The following is a 17,807-nucleotide window of genomic DNA, read 5'->3' on the forward strand; positions in this document are numbered from 1 at the left end:
ACAGTTTAAGATATTTTAGATTTAGTCCGAGAGCTTTCTGTCCCTCCATTGAAAATGTATGTACGGTCCATGTCCAGAAAGGTAATAAAAACATCATCAAAGTAGTCCATGTGACATCAGAGGATCAGTTAGAATTTGCTGAAGCATCGAAAATACATTTTGGTCCAAAAATAACAAAAACTACGACTTCATTCAGCATTGTCTTCTCTTCCGGAATCCTTTCCATTGAATTGATTCCACTGAATTGATTCCATTGAATTGATTCCATCGAATCCTTTCATCTGTCGGCATTGGTAATGCACTTTTACGTCGCCATGGTTGCTTTTGGCGATTAGGACATCTGCGACATTTTGAAGCATCGAAATTACATTTTGGTCCAAAAATAACAAAAACTACGACTTTATTCAGCATTGTATTCTCTTCCGGGTCTGTTGTCAATTCACGTTCACGACTCCGCTGCTTCTTCTTTCCTGTTTTACGGCGGTTGGCATCCAGCTTATTGGTGCATTACCGCCCCCTTCTGCTCCGGAGTGTGGTTCACGACTCTGCAGTGACGCTGCTGATGTAAGACGCTGCTGACGTGTTATCCGGTGCGCCCGAGCTTCGTTTACAGTCTGAGGGAGACGCACGCTGTATTCAAGTTATTCTACATTGTTTGTATTTTGGTATTGCTATATTTTTTTAAATTGTGCGTAAGTGTGCATGTCACGGATGTCCTAATCGCCAAAAACAACCACGGCGACGTAAAAGTGCATTACCAACGCCGACAGATGAAAGGATTCAATGGAATCAGTTAAGTGGAATCAATTCAATGGAATCAATTCAATGGAAAGGATTCCGGAAGAGAAGACAATGCTGAATAAAGTCGTAGTTTTTGTTATTTTTGGACTAAAATGTATTTTCGATGCTTCAAAAAATTCTAACTAACCCACTGATGTCACATGGACTACTTTGATGATGTTTTTATTACCTTTCTGGACATGGACAGTCTACCGTACATACATTTTTAATGAAGGGACAGAAAGCTCTCGGACTAAATCTAAAATATCTTAAACTGTGTTCCGAAGATGAATGGAGGTCTTACGGGTTTGGAACGACATGAGGGTGAGTCATTAATGACATAATTTTCATTTTTGGGTGAACTAACCCTTTAACATTTTTTTAAAAAACAATATATATCTCTCAGCATTACCAGTCATGTAACATGAACACAACAATTAAGTACACTGCTCAAAAAATAAATAAATTAAAGGAACACTTTGAAAACACATCAGATCTCATTGGGGAAAAATATCATGCTGGATATCTATACTGATATGGACTGGGTAATGTGTTAGGAACGAAAGGATGCCACGCCGTTTGATGGAAATGAAAATTATCAACCTACAGAGGACTGAATTCAAAGACACCCTGAAAATCAAAGTGAAAAAATGATGCAACAGGCTAGTCCATTTTGCTGAAATTTCATTGCATTAACTCAAAATGTTAATCACATGTTTGGATGGTGGATGATGTCCTGGGGTATTTCCTCCCAGATTTGGACTAGGGCATCACTGAGCCCCGGGACAGTTTGAGGTGCAACCTGGCGGCGTCAGATGGCCCGAAACATAATGTCCCAGAGGTGTTCTATTGGAATTATGTCAAGCGAGCATGGAGGCCATTCAATGGTATCAATTCCTTCATTCTACAGGAACTCCTTGCATACTCTCGCCAGGCATTGTCGAACCCAGGACGCATGCACCAGCGTAGGGTCTGACAATGGGTCACGGTGCTGGGCAGTGAGCACAGGGCCCACTAGAGGATGTCAGGCCTTCAGGCCACCCTCATGAACTCTGTTTTTTATTGTTTGGTCAGAGACATTCACACCAGTGGCCTGCTGGAGGTCATTTTGTAGGGCTCTGGCAGTGCTCATCCTGTTCCTCCTTGCACAAAGGAGCAGACACCGGTCCTGCTGATGGGTTAAGGACCTTTTACGGCCCTGTCCAGCTCTCCTAGAGTAACTGCCTGTCTCCTGGAATCTCCTCCATGCTCTTGAGACTGTGCTGGGAGACGCAGCAAACCTTCTGGCAATGGCACGTATTGACGTGCCATCCTGGAGGAGTTGGACTGCCTGTGTAACCTCTGTAGGGTTCAGTTATCGCCTCATGCTACCAGTAGTGACACTGACCCTACTTTGCCAAATGCAAAACTAGTGAAAAACAGTCAGAAAAGATGAGTAGGGAAAAAAATGTCAGTGGCCTCCACCTGTAAAACCATTCCTGTTTTGGGGGACGTCTCATTGTTGCCCCTCTAGTGCACCTATTGTTAATTTCATTAACACCAAAGCAGCTGAAACTGATTAACAACCCCCTCTGATACATAACTGACCAGATCAATATCCCAGGAGTTTAACTGACTTGATGTTATTCTCTGATTAAAAAGTGTTCCTTTAATTTTGAGCAGTGTATTTTAACTATTACAGAAATATCGATATATATATAATGATATTTGCAGTAACTACCTAAACCACATTTAAGGGGAAAAAAAAATACTACAGTGGTGGTCAGAATTATTGGCACCCTTGGTAAATATGATCAAAAATGACTGTAAAAATAAATCTGAATTGTTTATCCTTTTGATGTTTAATTCATAAAATTAGCAAAAATCTAACCTTTCATTGAAGGAAAAGAACAGAAAGTGGGGGGAAATGATTATGAAATTATGAAATAAATGTTTTTCTCCAAAACACTTTGGCCACAATTATTGGCACCCCTAGAATATGTTGAGTAAAATATCTCTGAAGTATATTCCCACTCATATTTACATTTTTTTAGTACACCAGGGGGATCATGAACATGAAATTGTCCAGCCGAGACTTCCTGTTCCGCAGGAGTATAAACATGAGGAAACACAAAGGCCAAATTCCCTTAAACATTCATCACAATGAGTAAAAACGAAGAATATAGTTCTGATGTGCAGCAAAAGATTGTTGAGCTTCACAAAATAGAAAGTGGCTGTAAAAAAAATAGCTAAAGCACTGAAAATCCCCATTTCCACCATCAGGGCAATAATTGAGAAGTTCCAATTAACTAAAGATGTTACAAATCTGCCTGGAAGAGGACGTATGACTAAATCGTTCTAATGAGGAGGAAGGTTTGAGTGGCCAAAGACTCTCCAAGGATCACAGTTGGAGAATTGCAGAGATTAGTTGAGTCTTGAGTCTCAGAAAGTCTAAAAGTTATCAAACAGCACCTACATCCCCACAAGTTGTTCGGGAGAGTTTCAAGAAAAATCCTCTGCTCTCATCCAGAAACAATCTCCAGCATATTCAGTTGTCAGACACGACTGGAACTTCAAACGGGACCAGCTTCTATGGTCAGATGAAACTAAAAAAAGAGCTTTTTGGCAGCAAACCCACCAGATGGGTTTGGTGCACACATGGATAAAAAGTACCCCATGCCCATGGTTAAATATACTGCTGGATCTTTAATGTTGTGGGCTTATTTTTCTGCTGGAGGTCCTGGACATCTTGTTCAGATACATGGTATCATGGATTCTATCAAATACCAACAGATAAAAATTCAAAACCTGACCGCTTCTGCTAGAAATCCAACAATGGGCCATGGTTGGATCTTCCATTAGGACAATGATCCAAAACAAACATAAAAACCAACACAAAAATGTGTCAATGAGTGCAAAATGAAGCTTCTGCCATGGCCATCCCAGTCCCCCGACCTGAACCCTAAAGAAAATGAGTGGAGTGAAATGAAGAGAAGAAGCACCAACATGGAGCTGGAATCTGAAGGATCTGGAGTGATTCTGCATGAAGGAATGGTCTCTGATCTCTTGTCAGGTGTTCTCCAAACTCATCAGGCATTATAGAAGAAGAGTGAGAGCTGTTTTCTTGGCAAAAGGAGGTTCCAAAAACTATTGAATAAAAGGGTGCCAATAATTGTGGCCAACGTGTTTTGTAGATAAACATTTATTTCAATGTGATTTTCCCCCACTTTCAATTCTTTTTCTTCAATGAAAGGTTAGACTTGTGCTAATTTTATGAATTAAAGATCAAAAGGATAAACAATGCAGATTTATTTTTACAGTCATCTTTGATCATATTTACCAAGGGTGCCAATAATTCTGACCACCACTGTAAATACTACATCATTATCAATGTTTGAGTATATTTTTCTTATTTATTTTATATTGATGGCGTGATTGATTGTGTTTTCAGGCAAAAGGCTTTGAGCTGAGTTACCTAGAGAAAGTTCCTGAGGTGAAGGACACCGTTCACAAACAGTCTCTACTGCATCACGTTTGCTCCATCGTCGTGGAGAAGTTTCCAGACAGCTCAGACCTCTACTCTGAGATAGGAGCCATCACTCGCTCTGCTAAGGTTAGCACAACTAACAACTATACCATTTACATGACCATCACCACTGATTTTACTGCAAGCCAGTACATTTCTTTGAACGTTTTTGTATTTCTGGTCTTTCATTATATTTGATATAGAGAGGGTAAGCAATGATGGAGGGTGGCATCAGGAAATTAATTCCAAATCTCAATGATCACTATGAGTTTGTGCACTCACTGCTAAGGAATGAAACACCTACATGTAAAAATAAAAGTTTGAAATAATTAAGATTTTTATTTTTATTTATTTTTTTGAAAGTAGTCTCTTATGTTCACCAAAGCTCTATTTATTTGATTAAAATCACTTTGGTGTGGGGAATTTTGCCTCAATAAACTTTTAATTTACTGCTTATTAATAGTTAGTAAGGTAATTGTTGTAGTGTTTAAGTTTTGGATTTAGGGATGTAGAATATGGTCATGCAGAATAAGGCATTAATATGTGCTTTATAAGTACTAATAAATATGCAAGCTAATAAGCAACTAGGTAAAAGTGAGAATTGTTCCCCATACTAAAGTGTTACCGTTAATACATACATCTATATATTTCATTATAGATGACATTATCAGCATAATAATTTGAGTGAAAAGTTGAAATGAAAGTTCCAAATGTGCTTCGATGGAAGCAAGAACCTTTTGTACAAAGCAGTGATCAGTGTCACAAATTTGATTATTTGATTAGTGACCATAAATAGTGCAGAATCTTACATATTTCTTGTTATTTTGTCTTTATAACATTTCTTTGTTTTAAATATTTCAAAACAATGTTTATTTCCAGTTTTAAATTAGATTTTAAATCCCAGATTTTCAATATCACCTCAGACTTTTGGACCCCAATGTACAAACAATGGCAACGTGCCACATGCAAAGAATGAAATCAAGGCATCACAACTCCATGCGTTGTTGCTAAAAGTAAATCATTGCTTGTGAAGTGAGACACCCTACTTGATCACTGTCTTCTCCAGGTGGACTTCGACCAGCTGCAGGAAAACCTATGTCAGATGGAGCGCCGCTGCAAAGCATCCTGGGACCACCTGAAGGTCATCGCCAAACACGAAATCAAACCAGCCCTTAAGCAGCGCATGTCGGACTTCCTCAAAGACTGTGCAGAAAGAATTATCATCCTTAAAATTGTGCATCGCCGCATCATAAACAGGTAATGATCATTAAATCTGTTCACACAAATCCAAATCCAATCTATGAGAATGAAACAAGATACTTGAAATCTGATCTTACAGTTTAGACTGAGAAATATATCCAAAAATCTGGTTTCAAATCACCTAGGAATGTGGATTGGATTTTGGATTTTGGATTTTTAGTTGTTCAGACGTCAGATATTCCAAAAACAACATTGTTTTTTGCTGCCTTTCTGACCTAAAGCATAGTGGTGTTGAAGAGATTGTTTGAAAGTTATTTAAAGTGAACGTCCCCGTTCGATGTACAGGTTTCACTCATTCCTGCTGTTCCTGGGCCACCCACCGTACGCGATAAGAGAGGTGAGCGTCCACCGCTTCAGTAAGATTCTGAGTGAGTTTGCACTTGAGTACCGCACCACCAGGGAGAGAGTACTGCAGCAGAAACTGAAACGAGCCAATCACCGTGAGAGGAACAAGACCCGGGGCAAAATGATCACAGAGGTGAGTGTGAACAACTTCAGTAGACTTTTCCATTCAAATGCTAAATCAGATTTATTGAGTTGTTTGACAGATACGCACATTTTATGGAAAACAATATTGGAATATTTAATTTTTTAAAGGGTTAGTTCATCCAAAAATTAAAATGTTCACCCTCATGTCGTTCCAAACCTGTATGTGTACACATACGCACACAAAAAGAAATTTTGAAGAACGGGAACTCATAAAAACATTTTTCAAAATATCTTTTTATTAACAATATGAGGTTGAGTAAATGATGACAGAACTTTTATTTTTGGATGAACGATCCCTTTAATATTAAAGGGAAAATGGTAACACTACAATAAGGTTTACATTTAAGGTTTTTCATTTTCATTAATGTTTAGAGCATTTATTATTATTCTAGATTGTTGTTAGTTAAAAAAAAAAAAAAAAACATATTTAAAGGTGCCCTAGAATTAAAAATTGAATTTACCTCGGCATAGTTGAATAACAAGAGTTCAGTGCATGGAAATGACATACAGTGAGTCTCAAACACCATTGTTTCCTCCTTCTTAAGTGTATCTCATTTGTTTAAAAGACCTCCGAAGAACAGGCGAATTTCAACATAACACTGACTGTTACGTAACAGTCGGGATCATTAATACGTACGCCCCCAATATTTGCATATGCCAGCTCATGTTCAAGGCATTACACAAGGGCAGGTAGAATTAACGTCTGGATCTGTGCACAGCTGAATCATCAGACTAGGTAAGCAAGCAAGGACAACAGCGAAAATTGGCAGATGGAGCAATAATAACTGACATGATCCATGATATCATGATATTTTTAGTGATATTTGTAAATTGTCTTTCTAAATATTTTGTTAGCATGTTGCTAATGTACTGTTAAATGTGGTTAAAGTTACCATCGTTTCTTACTGTATTCACGGAGACAAGACTGTCGTTATTTTCATTTTTAAACATTCTGTAAAATTCATAAACACAACTTCATTCTTTATAAATCTCTCCAACAGTGTAGCATTAGCTGTTAGCCACAGAGCATATAGCCTCAAACTCATTCAGAATCAAATGTAAACATCCAAATAAATACCATACTTACGCGATTAGACATGCTGCATGACGAACACTTTGTAAAGATCCATTTTGAGGGTTATATTAGCTGTGTGAACTTTGTTTATGCACCGTTTAAAGCAAGCGCGAGCTCCGGGGGCGGGGAGCACAAGAATTTAAAGGGGCAGCAGCCTGAATCGGCGCATATTTAATGATGCCCCAAAATAGGCAGTTAAAAAAGTGAATAAAAAAAAAAAAATCTATGGGGTATTTTGAGCTGAAACTTCACAGACACATTCAGGGGACACCTTAGACTTATATTACATCTTTTAAAAAGACGTTCTACGGCACCTTTTAAAAAGTTGTATAAATCAGTTCATGTACTATAAACTAACATAAATTAAAGGTGCAGTAAGTGATTTCTGAGAAACGCTGTTGAAAGTGGATTGGACCGAGCAGCACAACACACTTGTAGCCACTCAGCAGTAGGGGCGTGTTCACTCATTATAGGGGAGGAGAGAGAGTGAGCAAGAGGGAGATTTAAAGAAAGACTGTAGAAAGAGAGATGACTGAGAGACATTACAAAAGGGAAAAGGTCAGAGGCATATCACTGAAAAAAGAAGGGTTATGAACAGGCAAGATTTTAGGACCCACGTTAATATTAGAAAAGCTTCGTTTTGTTTGTTCTTCCTTGTTGTTTGTTTATCATCTTCACTTTATTTTTTCAGCTAAGCATTATTTTGCTTTGCTTTAGCTATGATTAAGAGACATTCACTCTTGCATTGTGTGTTTATGCATTTTGGGGGCGGAGCAATGAAGGGTGAGGTTTGTTTGAGTTGATTTCAAATATCAACAGTGTTTCTCAGAAATTGCTTACTGCACCTTTAACAATGAACAATAGTTAAAAAAATGTTCATTGTCAATTTATGATACCTAATCTAATTTGAACAAACTGAACCTTATGCAAATTGTTACTGGAAAAGTGGTTAATTTTTGGATCAATCCTTTTAAAACGTTTTTAGAACATAACTCATTTACTCTGGTGTTTCAGACATGAACATATTTATGCTAATAAGACCATTGATTCAACTACATCTCATCATGAATGTGATGACACATAGTGGATTATTCAAAAACCAACTGTAAGTTAAAAAGAAAAGACATAAAAGTAACTGTGCTTTTATTATCCTGCTTCAACTAATGTCTTGTTTGTTTGGGGTCTCAAAATTTTGACTCAAATATCCAAATCTCTGATTTGAAATCTGTTCTATTGTCCAGTAATTAATGTACAGAAAAGCTCTTTTGTCCTGGTTTTCCCTCTCATTTCTTACGCTTTTTTTTTTTTTTTTTTCAATAAGGAGGACTGAATAAGCTGCTTAAATTCTGTGCTTCATCATTGCACCACTAGAGGGAGTCATTATATTTCCTGATTTTTCATTCAGCATTCTCTTTGATATCTTTGAAACTTCACACTGTGTGCCCACTTGAGACCAATGAGGCCTGATTCTTATCGTCTGTATTCCAGTCTGCCCTTAGGGTGGTCAGAATAGCCACAAAACACACACCACTTGCATTACAATAATAAAACATTGTAAACCAAGTGTTCTATTGTCATAGGTTTTGCAGTTCTGGGCTTGCCCTGGGTAGATGTTACTCCAGGGGGCCAATTTATTGCCTCTCATGGGGGATGTCATAGCCAGGATAGCCCTTCATGGCATGTTATGCTTGGTGGGGGTCTGCCTTGTTCTAAGAGGGGTGTCTAATTCAATCTCTGTGTGAAAATCCAAACCTTTGGATGTCCCTGTAGGAGTCGTGCATGCGTACTCTGGCTCTGAAGAGGTAAAGCCGAGGTAAAGGAAGGTCAATATCACGTTGGTTTCATATGTTGCTGCAAAACAATAAGACCATGTGGATTATATAGAGACGATTTTGAAAATGCTTAGTAACACTTAGATTTTTTTTTACCACATGCAGTACTATGGTGAATCTGATTATAATGTGTCAAGGTCAGAGTTATTTTTAATTTAACTAAAACACAAAAACAACTGAAATATAAATATATATATATATATAAAATTTAAAAATATATACAATTTAAAATATATATATATATTTCAGGTAGTTGCCAAAGCAAAATTTCTCATTTTTATTTAGTTTAACTTCATGTACTACAATAACTGAAACAGAAATAAAAATCAATAAAAGCTATATAGACATAAAATACAATAACTAATAAAAATGGCAAAAAACGAAATTACTAAAACTTTAACTAAAATGAAAATGGAAAATACAAAAATAAATTCAGAACATTAAAAAAATACTATAATAACACTAAAATAATACTGATCTAGGTCACATTTCATCCTAAAAGCATATATATATATGTGTGTATAATGTGAAAAAATTAAGGGGTTCGCAAGGCACTGTATTTATTTACTTATTTTTGGCATGATGTAAATTAATTGTATCATAATTTTGTAGTCAGTAAAAGATTTTATGCTTTATGATTGTGATGATTATGATTATCATGAAAACAGCTTCTTGATAGTTCTGCATTTCTCTTTTTCTCCCCCAATGAATGTATTTTCATATTTCTTTCTTTTAATTTTGGGGTAATATATGACCATGACATATTCTTGACAGGCCCTCAAGATTCTTTTTTAAGTGTCAACCCAATTACTAAAAACTTTTTTCGACCCAACATATCCTGCTTGTCTTCTCTGCCATGTGACTTCTTTCATTTCTTCTCTGTAGAGTGATGAGGAAGAGGATGATGAGGTATCCTTGTGCTTTTGATCATTTGCGCATGAATGGGTTTCACGTTTTCTTCTCGTGACTTCACTGACCTATAATGTCTAGCATGTATTACCAGGCCATATGTGAGTTTGTGATGCATCCCATAACAACTAGAGGCTGAGGAATTCGGGAATCAATATTATCATATGCAACTGTTATGGTTCTCTGTGTGGATTTGAAGAGCATGTTAAACTGGATGTTGAACAAAGCTGATAAAGATGTGAAGCTGTTTCAAGACACACTATATCAACCCTGGATCAAACATCATTTTTAGTCTGCCATTAAAAATTCAAACCTGTGACAGATGTATCATTGCTTATGTGCAGCTTTCAATATTAAGGAATGAATACAATGGCAACAGTCAGTTCCCAGAAGTAAAAACTCCATTCTTTTTCTACATAGAGAAATTGTTTTTTAATGGTTACATTAAAGACAGAACTACTCTAGTTCTAAGGTTGGTAATCAATGGAATAGGCTTTTGTTGAAGCCGTCAGCCTGAGCTATTTCAAATTATTTTAAAAGAATTGTTTTTAACTGCTGAATTCATGGAAAAATCTAATCTATGGAAAAAGTTGCACGGGTATATTTGTAGCAATAGCCAAAAATACATTGTATGGGTCAAAATGATAGATTTTTCTTTTATTCCAAAATCATTAGGATATTAAGTAAAGATCATGTTCCTTGAAGATATTTTGTAAATTGTCTACTGTAAATATATCAGTTTATTTTTGTGAGTGGATATGCATTGCTAAGGACTTAATTTGGACAACTTTAAAGGCGATTTTTTTCAATATTTTGATTTCTTTGCACCCTCAGATTCCAGATTTTCAAATAGCTGTATCTCTGCCAAATATTGTCCTAATAAACCATACATCAATGGAAAGATTATTTATTCAGCTTTCAGATTGACCCTTATGACTGGCCTTGTGGTCCTAGGTCACACACATATATATATATATATATATATATATATATATATATATATATATATATATATATATATATATATATATATATATATATATATATATATATATGTTGTTTCTATGATCAACAACTAATGAATGGTTATATATTTCTCCATTGTTTCTAATTCAGTTGTCATTGCAGTGCATTTGCTAATGGAACTGTAGTTCTCTCCCTTGCTAAAGCTGTTAACACACATTCTTGTACCGTTTAACTTTTACATTCTTGCTTCAAATAAGTTTGTAATGTTGTGATTCACCTCGTAGCTTTTGTTCATGGCTTTTAACGTTTTATCTTTTTTAAAATCCCTATGGGAAAATTACTTGCGGAAAAGTGGACAGGCACTAATGCACTCTTTAATCTACTAATGTGTGAATAATATACTAAATCACTATGGATAGACTATGTATTTGACTACTTTTAATCATACATTTGAAGCATATTTATATGAAACACACTTAATAATGGCTCAGTTTAATTTTTATATATTCATAATGAATTAATGTCTATCTTTTATTTTCAGAGTGGGAAGTTTGCAGGCACTCCTCTGGAGGGTCAGGAGTGTCAGCCGCAGGGTTTGGGCTACACGGAGGACGCGGCCGAACATGAGCAGATGACTGCGGTGCTTCGTACCAGCTTGCAGGGCGGCGATAGTCCATCCTCTGTGCTCCCTGGCCTCCGCACACGGACTCGAGCCACTCGAGGTATATTCACAGACATTTATTCAGAGCTACAGATAATGCTGATATGCAGGTCTAAAGTTGACGCAAAACTCGTTCACTCCTCGTGTCTCTTTTCTAGGCCATACAGCACTTTTGTCTGCTGCAAATGAAGACACTTCTAATTGCACAACTGATACAGCAGATGAGATCATGGAACGGATTGTGAAATCAGCCACTCAGGGCCCTAGTCAGCGCACACAGCCCCGTGAGAGGAGACGCTCCAGAGCCAACCGCAAATCCCGTCAGTCTGCAAATACCACACACACATCTCTAACTGTCTGTCTTGCTTTGTTTGGAGTGTGTCATCAGTATACTTCTGTATTTGGGTGTCAGACAGGAAACAATTTTGCTGTATTTGTATAGTACATACTAATGAATCATTTGGGAAGTAATTACAATTTAAAACATTCTTAAACAATACTTCAATTTGAAACATATTTAAATAAGAAATTTAAATGTTTTAATTTAACAGATTAAATTGCTTTATTATTCAAATACATTTTTAATCACAAATTTTAAACTATACATATATGTACAAATATTTGTATGTTTTAATTTAAAGGGTTAGTTCACCCAAAAATGAAAATTCTGTCATTAATGACTCACCCTCATGTCGTTCCACACCCGTGAGACCTTCGTTCATCTTCTGAACACAAATTAAGATATTTTTGATAAAATCAAAATTGAGAGGTATATGACTCGTCTATAGACAGCCATATAATCAACACTTTCAAGGTCCAGAAAGTACTAAAGAGATTAAAACAGTCGACGTGACTGCAGCGGTTCAACCTTAACGTTATGAAGCGACGAGAATACTTTTTGTGCACAAAAACAAAACAACAAAAACTTCATTCAACAACTCCTCCATGTCATTCTCATACGTTGTTCAAGTCCAGCGCTTCCAGGTTCTACATCAGAATGCCGACTCATTATTGGCTGGCTCCTGCATCAGCATCACACGCATGTGTCATGCTGCTCACGTGATCAGCTTTGGCCAATACCGAGCCAGCATTCAGACGTAAACACGGAAGCCTTCACTGTGCTTACTGCGTAAGGATAATGCCTAAGGATATCTTTTGAAAGAGGAGATATTGTTGAATAAAGTTATTTTTGTTTTGTGCACAAAAAGTATTCTCGTCACTTCAAAAAATTTAGGTTGAACCACTGCAGTCACATCGACTGTTTTACCAATGTCTTTAGTACCTTTCTGGACCTTGAAAGTGTTGATGACATTGCCGTCTATGGACGAGTCATAAACCGCTCGGATTTCATCTTAATTTGTGTTCCGAAGGTCATGTGGAACGACATGAGGGTGAGTACTTAAAGGGATAGTTCACCCAAAAAATTGATGTTTATCTGCTTACCCCCAGCGCATCCAAGATGTAGGTGACTTTGTTTCTTCAGTAGAACACAAATGATGATTTTTAACTCCAACCGTTGCCGTCTGTCAGTCAAATAACACTAGTGGATGGGAACTTCTACTATAAGAGTAAATAAAACTTGCATAGACGAGTCCAAATTAAACCCTGCGGCTCGTGACGACACATTGATGTCCTAAGACACGAAACGATCGGTTTGTGTGAGAAACCGAACAGTATTTATATCATTAACTCTAATACACCACTATGTCCAACTGCATTCAGCAATCACTTAGTGAGGTCTGATCGCGCTCTGACAGCGGCAGTGATGTCTCACGCATATACTTCAATGAGTGCGAGACATCACTGCCACTGTCAGAGCGCGATCAGACCTCACTAAGTGATTAGAGTTAAAAAATGATATAAATACTGTTCGGTTTCTCGCACAAACCGATCGTTTCGTGTCTTAGGACATCAATGTGTCCCCTCTAGCATTATTTGACTGATAGACGGCAACGGTTGGAGTTAAAAATCATCATTTGTGTTCTACTGAAGAAACAAAGTCACCTACATCTTGGATGCGCTGGGGGTAAGCAAATAAACATCGAATTTTCATTTTTGGGTGAACTATCCCTTTAATGACAGAAATTTAATTTTTGGGTGAACTAACCCTTTAACAGATTAAACCATTATTAAGATACATTTTTAATCACATCCTCATTATTTTGCAAATAATCACAATATGTTGTTGTTATTTATTCATTATAATTAAATTAGTTTGAATAGTATTTATTAGAATGCTAAAAAACAAATTCTTTGTCTCTCTCTGTAATGTTTGCATCATGCTTTTTCTCTACATTGCTTGGCTCTCTCAATCATTCCCCTCTTTTTCTCTACAGTAAGAAGAACACTGAAGAACGGTCTTACGCCAGAAGAGGCACAGGCGCTGGGATTGGCCAGCAGCTCTGAGATGCAAGTGTGAGACAGCAGCTGCTCAGGGTCTCAGTGCGCGCGCACACACACACACACACACACACACACACACACACACACACACACACACACACACACACACACACACACACACACACACACACACGAGCTGGAACAGGTCACTTTAGCTCCAGTTTGTATCATTCTGGATCTGGAGCAGGTGCATGTTTCTGAGTTTGTGTTTTACGATGGTTATTGCTGTGGACAGTTTATATTCTCACAGGTGAAAGGGATTATAATCACTAACCCCTCATACTATACTTAACCTTGGACGTGTAATCAGACCTTACTTCATTTACTAGCTTCACCTACGTTTGCATATTTCCCAAGGTGGTCTAAGAGAATAATTAAAACCACTCAGGTGCATGTCCACCGCTCCTGCTCTGTACCTGTGGACTCTTAACGTGATATCCCAAACATCCATTTTAATGCATTTTTGAAAGAGAACAAGCACAGTTTCTGCACAATGTTTGTAGACGCTCGCACACGCATACACACACACACACACACACACACACACAGCCTGTAGAATGCTGATTGTCCAGTTCTCCAGTACAGAGACAAATGTCCGTCTCTTACCGCTGTGGCCTTCAGAATGAACCAAAAAAACTGTTTGAGGATGAATGGATGCTCTCCTACCTTTTTTTGCTGGTACTGGCTGTTTGGTTGAACTCAGATGGCATTGAATTCAGCAGTTGCACCTTCAGTGTTCATATTTAAATGTAAATCAGCAGCGATTCTCTTCTGTTTGTTTGTGTTTTACCTGTTTTAAAATAGCAGAGCTTCTTATGTTACATGTCCAGTTACGTTCAGTTAGCTTGAAGTTGAGCAAGAATTAAGAAGAAAAAAAAACTTAACATATTTTCTTCAATTTCTGCTGAACCCTGAAGTCCCCTTATGTGGACAAAACCTGTTTTACTTGGATAAAGACTATCAAATTACTTTGCACACAAATTAGAAGAAACTAGAAAGCTGTCATTCTCTTTTTCACTTCCTCATACATCATCTCCATAGTGATACATTTATTTCATAACTTGCAAGATGCAAAAGTAGACAATCGTCTAATTGAAATGAAAAGACTAGCCATATTTGTTTTAAAACAAAAAGCAATGGCATTTTTATCAAATGAGTGCCTTGAAGAAATGTTTCAAGAATCTGATTATTGGCATTTCAGGAAGAAAGAGGAAACATTCAGATTTTCAGGCATAGTTCATCCTATAATGTACCATTCTGCCATTGTTTCCTCATCCTTACATTGTTTTTATATGACTTTAAAATATACCCCATAAGTCTTATGGATTACTTTTTGGTGCTTTTTGTTGACAGCTACAGGTCAGTATGTATGGATGTATGAAAAAGACCTGCATGACGATTCTTCAAAACAGAGAATATTTTTACTGAACAACAAAAGACACATGGGTTTGGAGAGCGTAAATTACAGATCGAATTATTGTTTTTCGTTGTGGTAAAGTCGCGTCATTGGTTTTTTTGAAATTTCACAGATTTACCGCAGACACACATCCACTGTCTATGATAGTAGTACCATTTAGCACCTTATCATGTGTAGCATGCAATTTCGAAAGGAATTGGAAAATTGAGTACTATAGAGACGTTTTTTTCACCTTTCCCTCAGATTTTTATTCTGAGTATTATGTGGATAAGAGATTAGATACGTGTAAAGTAGAACCGTGATGTAGAGGCTAAACGTGAGACAGATGCTGTAAAATTGTGTAAATGTCACTTCTACATTTTTATTATTTGTTGTGTTCATGTTTTGTTTGTATTTTGTATAGAATAGTGTATTATAGGTCAAAAGCAGTGTTATTCTGTGAAAATTCTAATTTAAGAGAAAATAAGCCATGCATGGTTCAAACAATAACAATTGTCAGCAGGCAATGTCATTATATTGGGGTTAAGTGGATGGAGCCTGAGACGTCTCGATACCCTGTGAACGTAGCTTTTATGTTTTATGTGTTTACGCAGCACAGACTTGAAACATTGTCATGCACCCATCAGCCCTGCTCAAATGGCCTTTGATATTATTGCACTCACATACAGAGTTTCACCCACTGCTACAAGTGCCATAAAAAGTTGGTTTTGAATAAAAGATCGAGAATGTGAAAATTTGACTTCTAAATTCCTAAAGGAAAAAGCATTTACTGTACTTTGCAATAAAAAGCTTTTACAGCAACACCCAGAACACAGAGTTGGACTATTTCTTTCTTGGTAACGAGTGTAATTGTTTGAGCGTAGTGTTTCTAAAACCACGGAAGCCCATCAGGAACAAATTCGGAGAGAAAGATTCCAAACGATTCTGTTGAACGAAAGTGTTGTGTGAAAAATTACTGCATATACCAGTGGTCGGCAATAGGCGGCCCGCCAGCAATAATATCTGTCCTGCGCCCGCAGCCAGATTATTTTGATAGCGGCTGGTTCTGAAATAGATCTGTCTGGAGAGCGCAGTTCATGGTTGCATAGCAACAACAGACGCAGGGAGCGCAAGCGCTTTGGAAAGGAAAGAGGCGCGGCCGCGCTTTCCACGCAAAATGTTAATGGCCCCTAATATTATATTCTTTGCAAACAGCGACAACTTCGTTGCAGATAAGACACACCAGCTTTGCATTCACAAAACCAGGTAGGATGAACGCATAGTTGTCTTTCCATTCTTCTTTGTATGCCCTATTTTCGCTGTCAACTTTCCTCTTTAGACTCTTTGATAGTGCCATTTTCTCTCACCAGCTAGCTTAAATGTTAACATCAGTCAGCACACAAACAATTTAAAGAACATGCAGTTTAGTGCATGAGGATGACAAGGAATAATTCTGAGTGTAAAAGGTATAGTAGGCTACGTCAAATAATTATCACAATAAGTTAGGCTCCATTGTGTAACAAGCAAATTAAAATGATACTCATTTATTATTCACAATATGGAAAGCTTGTTACAAGCATGACTTTTTTTTTTTCTTTTCTTTTTTATCCATTCCGCATCTCCCACACATGTGTTTTAACAAGGCGGTCTGTGTTGCAAGTTGGTGAATGAAGATACTTGCCAGGTTATGTGTCACTACTCTGCTTTATTAATTTATCCAGTGTAAAACCCAAACACAAATGTGGCTTTTTGTTTATGACTGTTCTACTACAGGATTTAACACAGTAAAAGCTCAATACAAAAGACACTGTAACAGTCTGTCACAGGCAATTGTAGTTGCATTTTTTATCAATTAGCCTTTGACTGTGTTCTTGCCTGCCATCTAGTGGCGAATTTTTTTTTTTTTTTGGCCCGATGCCAAACTTAGTTGCGGACCCCTGGCCTATACAGTACTTTGAGATGAAAGTCACGTTGCAATATGTGAATTCGCAAATTAAAAGATGTAAAGTAGCAATTGCCAGAAACAAAATCACATTTGCAAGGTAGTTGCAATCACAATTTCTAGTCACAAATGTGACGTCTAGTCACATCAGATATAAAGTCATTTCAGATGTAAAGTCGCAACGATGTACTAAAAACGGAAACGTTTTTCCTTTGCATTTTTGACAGGTTTTGTGTACAGAAGACAACGTTGTCAAAACAATCCCGTTCACTTGGATCAGCGAAAACGACTTAAAACATTGTATTATGCTGCCAGGCCAGTAGTTGGCGATGTCACATTGAAAAGAAACACTACGGGCCTATAGACTGAACGCGTAATGCACATATGCACAACATCAACGTTTTCATTAATTTGCGTTTTTGTAGTTTATACGAAGACAATAGCGGTATCGTTTTTAAAAACGTGCACTTTAAAACTAGTTTTCAAAAGTTTGTTTTCAGGCCCTAGATATGCAAAACACGTAAGTTTTCCTTATTTAGTTGAAAACGGAGTAGTGTAAATACCGCCTTAGTCACAGTGCAAGATACAA

At 37.2% G+C, this 17,807-nt stretch overlaps 1 protein-coding gene across 7 annotated transcripts in view; it reads left to right on the forward strand.

Annotated features, from left to right (window-relative positions):
- fhod3b (formin homology 2 domain containing 3b) overlaps window positions 1-16,107 on the forward strand; it is a 227,573-nt gene extending 211,466 nt beyond the window's left edge. For 6 of the 7 annotated variants that reach the window (XM_048152875.1, XM_048152877.1, XM_048152878.1 and 3 more), the window contains 7 exons: window positions 4,211-4,372; window positions 5,352-5,542; window positions 5,831-6,023; window positions 9,827-9,850; window positions 11,358-11,538; window positions 11,636-11,797; window positions 13,814-16,107. In XM_048152875.1, coding sequence (XP_048008832.1) covers window positions 4,211-4,372; window positions 5,352-5,542; window positions 5,831-6,023; window positions 9,827-9,850; window positions 11,358-11,538; window positions 11,636-11,797; window positions 13,814-13,896 — 996 coding nt within the window. In that variant the 3' untranslated portion in view covers window positions 13,897-16,107. The remainder of the gene's footprint in view (window positions 1-4,210; window positions 4,373-5,351; window positions 5,543-5,830; window positions 6,024-9,826; window positions 9,851-11,357; window positions 11,539-11,635; window positions 11,798-13,813) is intronic. The other variant, XM_048152876.1, reaches the window with a different exon arrangement.
- Window positions 16,108-17,807: the final 1,700 nt, after the last annotated feature.

Source organism: Megalobrama amblycephala, linkage group LG13 (assembly GCF_018812025.1).
Source record: "Megalobrama amblycephala isolate DHTTF-2021 linkage group LG13, ASM1881202v1, whole genome shotgun sequence".
NCBI lineage: Eukaryota > Metazoa > Chordata > Actinopteri > Cypriniformes > Xenocyprididae > Megalobrama > Megalobrama amblycephala.